This window comes from Oxyura jamaicensis, chromosome 3, assembly GCF_011077185.1.
Source record: "Oxyura jamaicensis isolate SHBP4307 breed ruddy duck chromosome 3, BPBGC_Ojam_1.0, whole genome shotgun sequence".
Lineage (NCBI taxonomy): Eukaryota > Metazoa > Chordata > Aves > Anseriformes > Anatidae > Oxyura > Oxyura jamaicensis.
The window spans coordinates 12,754,253-12,765,515 of NC_048895.1; the positions used below are offsets into that span (position 1 = coordinate 12,754,253).

At 43.8% G+C, this 11,263-nt stretch overlaps 1 protein-coding gene and 1 long non-coding RNA gene across 4 annotated transcripts in view; both read right to left on the reverse strand.

Annotated features, from left to right (window-relative positions):
• Positions 1-11,263, reverse strand: part of LOC118165182 — a 452,777-nt gene that overhangs the window by 286,928 nt on the left and 154,586 nt on the right. The gene's annotated exons all lie outside the window — the stretch shown is intronic.
• MGME1 (mitochondrial genome maintenance exonuclease 1) lies at positions 2,137-11,261 on the reverse strand. Of its 2 annotated transcripts, none has more exons than XM_035323110.1 (6): positions 11,242-11,261; positions 9,887-10,070; positions 6,570-7,171; positions 5,166-5,385; positions 4,601-4,733; positions 2,137-3,266 (listed from the first exon to the last, which is right to left on the reverse strand). In XM_035323110.1, exons 3-6 carry the CDS (start codon positions 7,105-7,107, stop codon positions 3,132-3,134), a joined length of 1,026 nt encoding a protein of 341 aa, XP_035179001.1. In that variant the 5' UTR covers positions 7,108-7,171; positions 9,887-10,070; positions 11,242-11,261; the 3' UTR covers positions 2,137-3,131. The 2 variants fall into 2 exon arrangements, with proteins under 2 accessions (XP_035179001.1, XP_035179000.1); XM_035323109.1 differs by lacking the exon at positions 11,242-11,261 and adding an exon at positions 10,938-11,035.

The following is an 11,263-nucleotide window of genomic DNA, read 5'->3' on the forward strand; positions in this document are numbered from 1 at the left end:
TGAGACTGATGCTACCAGGAAAGAAGGTGGTGATGATGATGGGGGACTGGTACGACGTCTGTTGTTTTTAGACTCCCCTTATATTCCTGCTCCAGCTCCTGATGAGCCAGGACAACCGCGATGGTAGCGCTATAGGGACCATCAAGTGCAAATTCAGGGACTAAGTAAAAAAAAAAAAAAGACAACTAGAGGTACCATAACTGTTGTTGCTGAAACTGTGTGACACTTTAAACCTATTCAGAAGTTGCTGCAGCCCTTCCTGGGCACTTGGGTGTCTAAGTTAGGAAAGTCAGGGTGGGGTAGCAACGTCCTCGGCAATCACAGGTTATGCTGGTCCAAGCACATGTTATTCATCTGTCTCATGTCTTAATGGACACAGCTGCTAGACAGGTTTTAATTAACTTAAATGCATCATAATTAATGGTGTTCAGTTTTAAATACCCCCAAAGTCATTTGTATTTCAAAATAAAGCTGTACTTTTGGGGAAGATAATGCCACATTCTGTATACGTTGAAACAAAAGCTGAACCATAACAGATCTGAAACAGTCATGGCCAGGACCAGAATAATCATTGCTACTAAAATGGTAAGATTCTGAGAATCTAACAAAACAGAACAAAAAACCTCTCAAGATGCCTTGGTCTTGTACGGACATCTGCTTGACTTCTTGCAGGGAAGAGCTTTTAGGGTTTCTAAAGATGTAAGTATTTTATTCAGCACAACTGTGGGTGCTTGGGACCTTGAAAATGATGATAATCAAGTGGTGATACTGTGTAAAGAACAAACTTGTAATCTATGTAACAGGGAAGTTTGCAGAATACTTCAATAAATAGCAAGTCCACAGAGGAAAAAGTATCTGAGGTAAATTAGAAGATACTTTGCAAAAACATCTAAAGCTTACGCGCTGATCCTCAGTTCTTCTGAGACGGTGCCGCTGTAACTGAGTAGTGTTGGTGGAAGGTTGTAGGACACGGTGCTTTTGATTACCCTCCAATATGCCAAACTATGTCTCTGCTGAAAGAACCAGACACGCTGAGGTGGGTCCTCTATGTGGCTCCAAAGAAAGCACTCAGGGCAGCAGAAAAAAGTAGTACATAGCAGAAAATAGCAGAATCGAAACCGCTCCGGATGGAGAGCAAAGCTCCAACGAGGCTGACACTACAGCTGCAATGACTGCCCCCATCACCTGACTGTTTTCTGCAGAACACAGATACTCCCTGGAGCAGATGCCTTGGGCACATCAATCTGGCAGTCAGACAAGTTAGTGTGACAAAGTGGGTTTCAGTTTGCATGAGAATGGCAACGGCTTGTTACGGGACGAAACTGGCAACAGCCTGTGCTTCTTCAGAACTGTTTGAGAGCTCACGCAGGGATGCCCGAGGCAGCCGGGCTTCCAGAAGTGCTAGAAACAAGTAACTTCTGCCGATACTCTTTGAAGACTGCCTACCTTCTCCTGGCTGTGATGTTACAGACTCGTCCCAGACTTAAGGATAGTTTTACAATCCGCCATTGTCTGAGGAAGGCTGCCAACTTCACTAGCAGAAGGCTTTTGTTATACAAATGATCACAGGTGAAGCCAACAGGTACCTGTGCTGCCCAGGCTCCAGACTTGTCCTCATTCAGCAGGAGGCAGGATGAGGATGAAAACTTACACGGCCCAGAGACACCCAATGGCTGTACGTATGATGCACTGAAGGAGGATGCAGTCCCATCCCAATGCTGCCCAGCTGTTCCCTACTCCCTTGATTTACCCAATTCCAATCGACACACGGAGTTCAGAACATTTTACCACCTTCTGCTTCCGCCCAAGGCAACTCCTCTCTTGTTTATGCCTGCCTTTATACCTACAGAGCCACCTGCCACAGAAAATCGACTGTGTTCAGTGACATTGACCTACCCACTTGCTAAAGTTCTGTGATGTGGGGCTGTACTTGCCAAACAGGTACAACTTCTGAGCACGCACACAGCTTTGTAGTAATCAGCCATCTCTGAACCTAGCTTCTCAGCCTCCGTGTTTCTCTCTTTAGAAATCTAATTAACCACACTGTCACCAGACCAGTGTTTGAATAAGCAAGTACCAGTGCAACTGAAAGGTTTACTGCGCAGGTTTCCACGGTGCAGTACTCAAAAGTAACACTTCTGTTTTAGAACATTTATTCACAAACTTACTTGAAAACAAATAAACAAGAACAATTCAAAAAAAAGCAGCTCTGTCCCTCCAAAGGCCCAGCTTCAAAGTCACAAGTCTGTGACTTACAAGGAAATGTACTTGCGCTGGCAAACGCTACAACCTGACACTGGAGATGGTTCCCTCTGGGAAGGCTCCTTGTCCCTGCAGACCCACAGCAAAGTCAGAAGAGCCCTAGACAGTCGCAGACCTGGCCTGTACAGCCCACTGTTAGGTCACAACCTAGGGCACAAAGCCCATTTACTTTCATATTTAATTTCGCTCGGGCTACACAGCCCGTTAAGAAACCCACAAGAGGATTTACCAGAAGCAGTCAAACTTCCCACCTCTCAGAACAGCTGCTGGAAATTTTAAGATGTGTCGCAGTTACAATTCTGCCCCTCTATTCCTAAGCCACTTCTGTTACACCATCAACTTTACTTAGTATTTTAAACAAGCACTTAGGAGAGTTTGGTTGTAACTCATAGGGCAGTTTTTCCAATTGTTGCTGTAAGAAAAAAAATACAAATAGTAACAGACCTGTCAATAGGTATCTTTGAAATGGGCAAGAACTAAGCTGAGTGAAACCCAGTCTACTATAACCATTTGCTGCTTACATTAATCTCAGCTCAGACAACACAGATGTTGTTTTGCTTTAGTTTACCCATTCCATTTTCAGAGTCTCAGCTCTGCAACAGCTTTTTCTCAAAAATGAGAAAAGGATAATTCAGTTGACTGAAATCTCCTACAACTTAGGCAAATATGCATTCCCCATTCTGATTTTTCTTTCCTTTTTTCTTTTTTCCTAAGGGGAAAAATGATAAGAAATTAGCTCAAGTTACTAAAAAAAAAGTCTATTTCTTACAGTATTTTTTTTTTTAAAAAAAGATTTTTAAAAAAATGATTTGTGCCTTGAATCTGTGCTCAGACCACTTGCCTTGACCACTTGTATAGCTTAGTTTGGGTCAGTTTCTGTCCATGTATTCCTCGAGGCGCAGAAGCCACTTATTCCAGTACTGCGAGCAGAGGTCTGGATCCATGAAATGCGGATGTGCGGGGCAACCGTTCTTATAGGCAACCACTATGAGTCCACAACTGACCTACAATTAAAAACAGGAGGCTGTTAGAAAGGGAACATTAACGTGCAGCTTCAATCAGCAGAAGACTAAGCCTCACTGCAAAGTGTCAGCTTACACATACACATCACAGAGTCAAAGAATAGCTGAGGTGGGAAAAGACCTCCACGGGCCAGCTGGTCCAACCCTCTGCTCGAGCAGGAACACCCAGAGCAGGGTGCCCAGGACCACGTCCAGGTGGTTTTGAAGATCTCCAAGGAGGGAGATTCCAAAACCTCTGGGCAACCTGCATCAGTGCTCCGCCACCTGCATAGTAACAAAGTGCTCCTTCATATCTTTAATAAGAAGTATTTTATAGTTTATAAGAAGTATCTTACATGAGAAATTAGGGAAAAAGCCCAGCAATAATTCACCATAAGATACTTGGAGACTAACATTCAAATGTTGAGAGTCCAGGGCTCTGACTGATCTGGGTGAGAACTGGAGGACTCAAACTCTGAATATCACATTTTTAGCATCCACTTAACACCTTCCATGGTAAAATTCCCAGTGACTGACGAGTTTTGCCTGGGGCCATTCTCCAGCATCAGTCTGAGTGGGAACGCTTACTCAGGCCTGTTCTGAAATATTTAGTACTTGACAAACAGCTCTCATCCAAACCCCAAGCAGCCAACAGGGGTGAAGAGAACGTGGTGGAGTCAGAAGGCTGATGGCAGAATTACTGCCTGTATTGCATTCTAAGGATCATGTTTATTAAGCACTTCGGATCAGTAAACTGATCTCTGGAATATCCTAGAAAGTCCTTTGCTGAACCCATAAATTACCCTGCTTTCTTCTGCTTTACATCTTCCCCCCTTCAAGGCTTGGCATTGAAATAACAAACCTTCAGGCCAAGCAGGCCTGGCTAGATTGCCTGTGGAGTCTTTGAAGCAACACATGATGAGAGCGATGCGCTCCCATCCCATTTCCCTGTTTGCACGGTCTTTTGCTTCACTTCCTCTCCTCCCGCTTCCTGCTCCTGACACAAACCAAAAACGTACAGAACAAAGCACTGGGAACTGGCCAGATGTCAAGTAACTGGGATCTCACCTGACCTCCTGGGACACTGAACATCCATCACTCCCCCTGAACAGGGATTCCCTTAAAAGCAGAGACAGGATACTACTGACAAGCAATGGCAACAGGATAAGCAAGAGTAATTACATTATTTTACAGTATAGTTTTATGTCAGCTAAACCTGGGCTGCTTTGTTACAAATCCTACCATCATGGCCAGCAGGTGCTGAAAGCAGTAAGTGGGGAGAAATGAAAGTAACATGGGCGCTGCTGCTTGTCTTGGCAGGTAGCAGGCCTGCTGACCTGGAAGTCGTAATTGGCATCGTGATTTATGGCTCCAACATATGCTGCAACCTGCAGTGGGTTGTCAAAAGTATTCTTCAGAGACGGCTTCAGTTTCTCCGATGTCTTCCAGTCAATCACACACAACTGGCCTCTGCATAAGGCAACAAGAAAGGACAACGTTTTAGCCTAAATTCAGTCACAGCAGGAAATTAGACATGGCACAGCAAAGACAGGTGTATCACTCAGCCCATTTCAACCTGAAGTCCTGTTGCTCGTCATTACTTCCAGTCTAAGGAAGTCTCCCCCATACTGGTAGCTTAGATCCCAAAATTCAAGGCGCAGTAATACCTGCTCCAGCTCCTGGCAACTGCTGAGGATCACCTAACCCTGCCCTGCCCAGTCAGGTATCCTCCACAAGGAACAGCAGCGCTTCGGTCAGTGGGCTCACCTCTGAGTTCATCCACTTCACCCCTCTCAGAGATTTTTCCAGCTTCCCCTCAACAGCTCACCAAGGCAGCTGCTCCAGCCTCCCACGTGCCACAGAGCACCAATTATCAGGTCTCTCAGAGAACCAGGACCTCACCGATACTTAGCCACGCAGTCTACCAGGCCCAGATACCGAAGAGTTTCATGCTGAACTGCACTTTCCAGAACTTTGACTTCACTGATATCTTTTAAGACATGCTGCACGCTTGATAAGTAGCCAGAAATAGCTGTGTCTTCTCCCTGCTCCTTAGTTGCCTCTTCAGGCAGAAACATAGATTCCAAAGCTGCATGGAAGAGCTCTCCTTGGAGGAAAAGATCTAAAAAAGATGCGACATTTTAGACACTACTCATGATACGTGATGGACTTGTATGTTAGACATTACACTACAAACCCTTAAATCAGACGGTTTTTGTACTGAAAACTTAAGGATGTGGGGAGGAGAAGGGAATGACAAATAACGTGTCAACAGTGACATTCTCTCTCTTACATTAATGCTTACTTTACTTTTTTTTTTTCTAATTCTGCAGAAACAAAATATGAGCTTTAGTTTACTGTTTATTAAAAGGCATTATTTTTCTGTGTATTAAAAACGTGAATTTCTGTGAATGAAAAAAAATATCATTCCAGGCTTCTGGCTGCATTTGCTTCTTCTGCTGCACTGATTCATTTGAATTGAACAAATCTGAAATGGGTGGGCATAGCTCTTAGTAGCAAGGGCTTATCTCAGAAACAATTCAAAGATAATTTTAAACAGCTGTATAAGGTTGTGCCAGTTCTTCGTTCTAAGCTTATTCAGGCAAGCACTTAGTAACTCAAAAAAGAGCATACACAAAGGATATTCAGTTTTCCAAAGCATAATTGTTCACGTAAGGAGCACTAGGGTATTTATCAATCTTGCTACGAGAGTCCACCTAGTGCTCCCCAGGTCTCCCCAAATCCTCTTCCATCCTACAGCTTGGGGGAGGTACCTTATGACATGAAATGAAAACCTCTAAAACCTCTGAACTTGACAGAAGGGGCTGGCTGTACTCTACATACTGAATGGTTACTGAAGAATTTCAGCATATTTGGCACAACCTGTTTTTAAAATGCTCAAGATGAGCAATTTCAGAATGCTCACTCCCACCTGTTACACAGTGCCCTTGGATCTGCAGGCAGGCTCAGTAAAATCCGCTGGAAAATATCTATTTGTAAACAGATACTAGCACAGAGAGACATAGTGGCGAGGCAGGTAGGACAGAACAAAGGGTGTCTACAGTCTAACTCTAGTTTCCCCACTCATTTCTGAATCAGTTTTAGTAGTCCTAGAACAAAGTTCAGAGCTTATATTTATGAAGAACAGGTGCCCTCATAATACGCTCTTGTCCCCTGAAACGGAAACAAGGCATTTTCAAAACACTCCACTTCTAGAGCTGGGTAACGCAGCTCAGGTAACGTGTCCCAGGCAACTATTCAGACCATTGCTGAATTGCTTCATCACCACACTGTGCTAAGACTTACTTTTAGTATACTCTGCAAAACCATCCTTCCCAAGCTCCAGTATCATTTTCTGCTTCCATCTTTCTAGGTACAAGGCTTGCTGCGGAGGGATGGTCTGTTGAAGGATACGGGTAACGCTGGGTATTTTTGTTTTCTGTAAAGCAATTTTCATGGGAAGATTGGAATCGCTGTCAGGAAGTGGAGTTCTCTTGTTGGGGTTTATGAGAGGAATCCAGTTCTTGGGAGTTCTTGTTTCAGCTTCATTTGGAGGTGTGTGTTTAAGGGGTTGTCCATACAACATACCGTCTTCTTCAAGTATTGTCTCTGGTGTTTGGGCACTGGCTTTGTAAGATGTAACAGAATAGACCAAGCTTTTGTATTTTTCTTGATCAACTTGTTCATAACCGTTCACTTTTTTCTTCTTGCTATAAAGACAAGCAGAGGTAGCCAGACACATGTATGGGAACTGCTTTTTGCGATACCGTAGTTGAAAAACCATTTCCAGTCTCTCGGGTTTCCTGGACAGTAGCTGTAGGAAATTCATCCTGACAAGAAACATTTGTGAGTAGTTACAGATTTCTTCCTCTTCTTAGGAGCAGTCTGCAGGATACCAAAGTCTGCCCCTGTAGAAAAATAAATCAGTTATTTTCAGAGTCATAAAACACCAACCATTTTGTCCTTTGCCAAATAAAGAACTACTACGGTCATAAAGCGCCTTCGTACACTTTATGCCACCAAAATTTAGATAAACAATACAATAACAAAAAACCTGTAAGTAATGAAAGAGGAAACGATCCTGAAAAGAACCAGCGCTGGCTGGCAAAATCTGAAACAGCAAACACAAAGATGTCTCAGGTAGCAAAAGCTGCAGAAGATGCTCTTACAGCAACAGTGTCAGAACTGTCACAAAAGGAATCACACAGCCAACAACCAACCCCCAAAAGTGGCAGGGGGAAATAAGAAACAAACAAACAAAAAAAAACTAAGTAAAGGAGAATGAAGCAAACCCACTGATGTGAGACAGTAAATGTGAGTAAGTTCACAGTGCATGCTTAAATTGGGAGTCTTGAGACTGGGAAAGCCAGAGAGAAATCAGACACGTCGCAAGTACCTTCAGATGGAAACAAATCTTTTAAAGACCAGAGTAGAACAAATCATTTTTCCAAAAGAAGTTTCAACCATAGTTACATTCTAGTATACCATAATTATTGTTCACGGCATAGCTACCAAAGCTGTATTATAACTCCAATGCCAAGTCCCATGGAGGTCTATGAACATGGCTAAAACAAACACGTGAACTGTGGCATTTAAATCAACACTAAATAATTGCAGAATCGAGGCCTTTGCTCATACTGAAAGTTATCTGCTTACCACCACAAAGTTCCCTTCCATCCGCCCTCTGCAAAAGAATACAGACAACACGCATTGCCAACCAACATCAGCATTTTGCTTCGGACAATACTTCCAACAGAACTCTCTTTTTCTTTTCCCCCCACACTTCTTCCACAGCACTTCACACGCTGCCCAAAACGTAGGCAGCACAGAAGACAAATACGTGACAGAAGGAATTATTTTGCACAGACAGATCCTGAACTCAGGCAGAACTGCAGGGACACCAGAGTGTGGGTGCAGGCATCTGTCACACAGAACAACTTGCAAAGTGGGGCGACACCAGCTGCAGCTGTTTAGATCAAGGAACCTTGTAACAAAAGGGTGAGACCTTGGATTTTGGTTCCATAAATATTGTTCTTCACTTGTGAAGGACAAAACCTGCCAGCTGTAGAAGTTTAATCAGCAGTAGGCAGATCCACCGCATTTTTTCTTTACCAGCTTTACACTTCTCGCACTGACTTTGTCAAGCCTGGGATAATAATAATTGATCTAACAAAAAGTGTACATAACACATCAACGGTGCAAACAGATAGCATGCAACCTCTGCAAAATTAACCTGTCAAAAGCAGACAATTTCAACCATTTTACTGCCATGAAAGCGTGCAAGCCTTGCTAAAAAACAGAGCAACCTGTTTTAGACAGGTTACACAACAGTGAGAAATTGGATTGTCCACGTTCTGTAACTTCTGCCCTGCTTTATTTCATGGATGTCTGAGGAAGCTTTACAATGTTGAGTGAAATATAACCAAATGCTCTATTACCTCTCATTTTCATTCAACATCAAGGAACTGTTTCTACAATTTGCTAGAAATTTGTAAGAGCTTAAGAAGGTACTTTTTATGAAGTACCCATCTGTTTCAATTTTTCAGTCCTTCTTGGGTTTTCAGCCAGTGAATTTTATATGGCCTCATTTTTACTACTAATCATTCCAATGCATTTCTTTTTAAGAAGCTCTGTTTTGCTTTTTAACTATCAGGAAGGAGCTCACTTCTGCAAAGCTGCTATGCCAAAATTTGCAACAACTCATTCTCCTAAGAAGATCACATTTTTAATAGATTTTTGATCTTGGAATTGGATACCTGACAGAATCTGCCACATGCTGAAAAAGAAGCAATGAACTATGCTAGCACATTACATCAGGTTTCACTTCGCTGCGGGTGGTAACAAGAAATAGTAAAAGCTGCAGAATAATACCTAAAGGTCAGACCTTAATACCATAAGCAATTTTTTTCATGGTATTTTTTTCCATCATAAAAAAAAAGCAGGGCACAAAAATTAATCTCGTCTCTTCCTGGGGTTTGCACCTAAATCGAGTTAGTGAAGCTGTAGCGTGAACTAAATAGGAGGAAAAAAACAACCCTTAGTCAAATGCAATAGTATCCGAGCTTGCAGTTTCTCAGGCCATTGTTTAATGGCCATTACAATCTTACCCAAGTGCATTAATCAGAACAGAATAAACACTGGGTCAATGACTGGGCATTTGTTAAGCTAGCCAAAGCACAAAAGAAATAGTTTATGCTGGCTTTGTGTCAGTAGGCAAGATGATACCTGACCAAGCATAAAGCTCTCCTGTAGTAAGCTCCCCCCTCAATAATTTTTAAGGAGTAACCTTATACTAGCCCAGTGCTTTAAATCAGAGGGCCATGAGAATGCTCAATATTACAAGCACTAGAGCTGATTTACTGTAACACTCACGCAGGGTTTCAGTAATGTCTAGGATGAATTTTAAATTTACAGCCTATTTTGTTCTGGAGTAATATGTCTGGAAATGCTTGTGCACACTATGAAGTGAACAACAGAGAAAGGAAAAGTTTGTCTGCTGCTGTGCTGTTCTGTGAAGATGTTCTAGGACCATTCAGAAATAAAGAGCACTTGTACTTAACATACTAAAGCATCACATGCGTTGTTCGGTTAATCACGGTGACATTTCGGTACAAAGAACTTACATTTACAAGAAAGCAACGGGTCTGGGGCAGCCTGGATTTACTCTTGCACAGACAGGCTGGAATTTGATGGGTATTTCTCTCAGGGGAAGCGTCTCCCTTCTCTCTCAAACCATTGGCGACAGTAGAATAGTTTCAAGTCCTGCACGTTGAGCCAGACGGCAGACTCGAACCGAAATAAAATAACCTGAAAAAAAACACAAAAAGGAGAACTTTTTTTTAAAAACTTCCCCAAGCTAGTTGCCTTTGCAGCTCCATCATCAACGGCACCAACATAACTGATGAAGTTTTTGCCGGGATACGAACGAGCAGCCCACGTGTGAGAAACAGAAACGATCTCTTAAGCGTTCACAGCCACAAAAACACTGCTGCAGCCATGGTCTCAGGCAGCACCCAGCAGAGCTTCTTCTTCACTCACAGACGGAGCAAACAAAAGCTCTAGCTCACTTCAGAGATGCCACGAAAGAGCGCTACTAAACGTGCTTGCAGACCTGCTGTCCTGCGTACCGGATCTGAGTGCATCGAACACGCTTCCGAAGGTATAATTTTACGTTAGTATCACAGGCTTCTGCCTGATAAGAAGTAGCGTTACCAGTCGATGTAGAGAGGCAGTAACAACTTATTTATTTATCTTTCCATCGGAAAAGCAACAGTAAGCTATGTTTTTCATCAGAATAACCACTTCCCCTTTACTTTTCATTATACCTTATTAACGTGAGGCTCTGAGAGCTCTGTAAACTTGAGGAGCTGGCCCAGTTGCTCACTCCCCACCTCCACCTGCCTACCTTGCAGCCGCAGGTTACAAACACCCAGCCCTCAGCCGGGAAGCGAAGAGCATGGGGAGAAAAAGGCGATTCCCCGTTAAAAAAAAACGAAGGGGAAAATGCTCAGCTCAGCAGCCCAGCTCCCAGCACAAGCCCATACCGGAGGGAAAGGAGCCCCCCAGCCGGCAGCAGCCCCCCGGCACTGCCCCAACCCCCCCCCCCGCGCCCCCCCCCCGCCCACACCCCCCCCCCCCCCCCCACTGGGGCACCCCCTCAGGGGGCGCCGGTACCTCAGGGCCGCGCTGCCCGCCCGCCCGCACACGTGCGGCGGCGACACCGCACACACCGCGCATGCGCTGGAGCCCCGCTGCCTCTCGGGATTTGTAGTCCTGCCCCCCCGTGCAAGTGGGGGTGTTAAAGCTCCTAAGAACCCTTGAAATAGAATTTCTCTCTTTCTCGAGGTTTTATTTTGCTATTATTATTTTTTAAAATATAAAAGGCTCCCAAAATGTTTAAAAGCGAAAGGAAAAAAAAATAAAAAATAAGAAAAGCGCCGCCATCTTGGATGAAGGCGAAGCGGCGCCCTGCCCTCACCCAAGATGGCCGCCGCCTCGCG

What these genes read in the sequence shown, in the direction of transcription:
- MGME1 (XM_035323110.1), bottom strand. Translation starts at nt 7,107, where the DNA reads ATGTTTCTTGTCAGGATGAATTTCCTACAGCTACTGTCCAGGAAACCC. An exon ending in TTTTGCAGAGTATACTAAAA is followed by an intron (nt 5,386 to 6,569) that starts GTAAGTCTTAGC and finishes CATCTTTTTTAG; the next exon opens with ATCTTTTCCTCCAAGGAGAG. An exon ending in GACTGCGTGGCTAAGTATCG is followed by an intron (nt 4,734 to 5,165) that starts GTGAGGTCCTGG and finishes TGCCTTATGCAG; the next exon opens with AGGCCAGTTGTGTGTGATTG.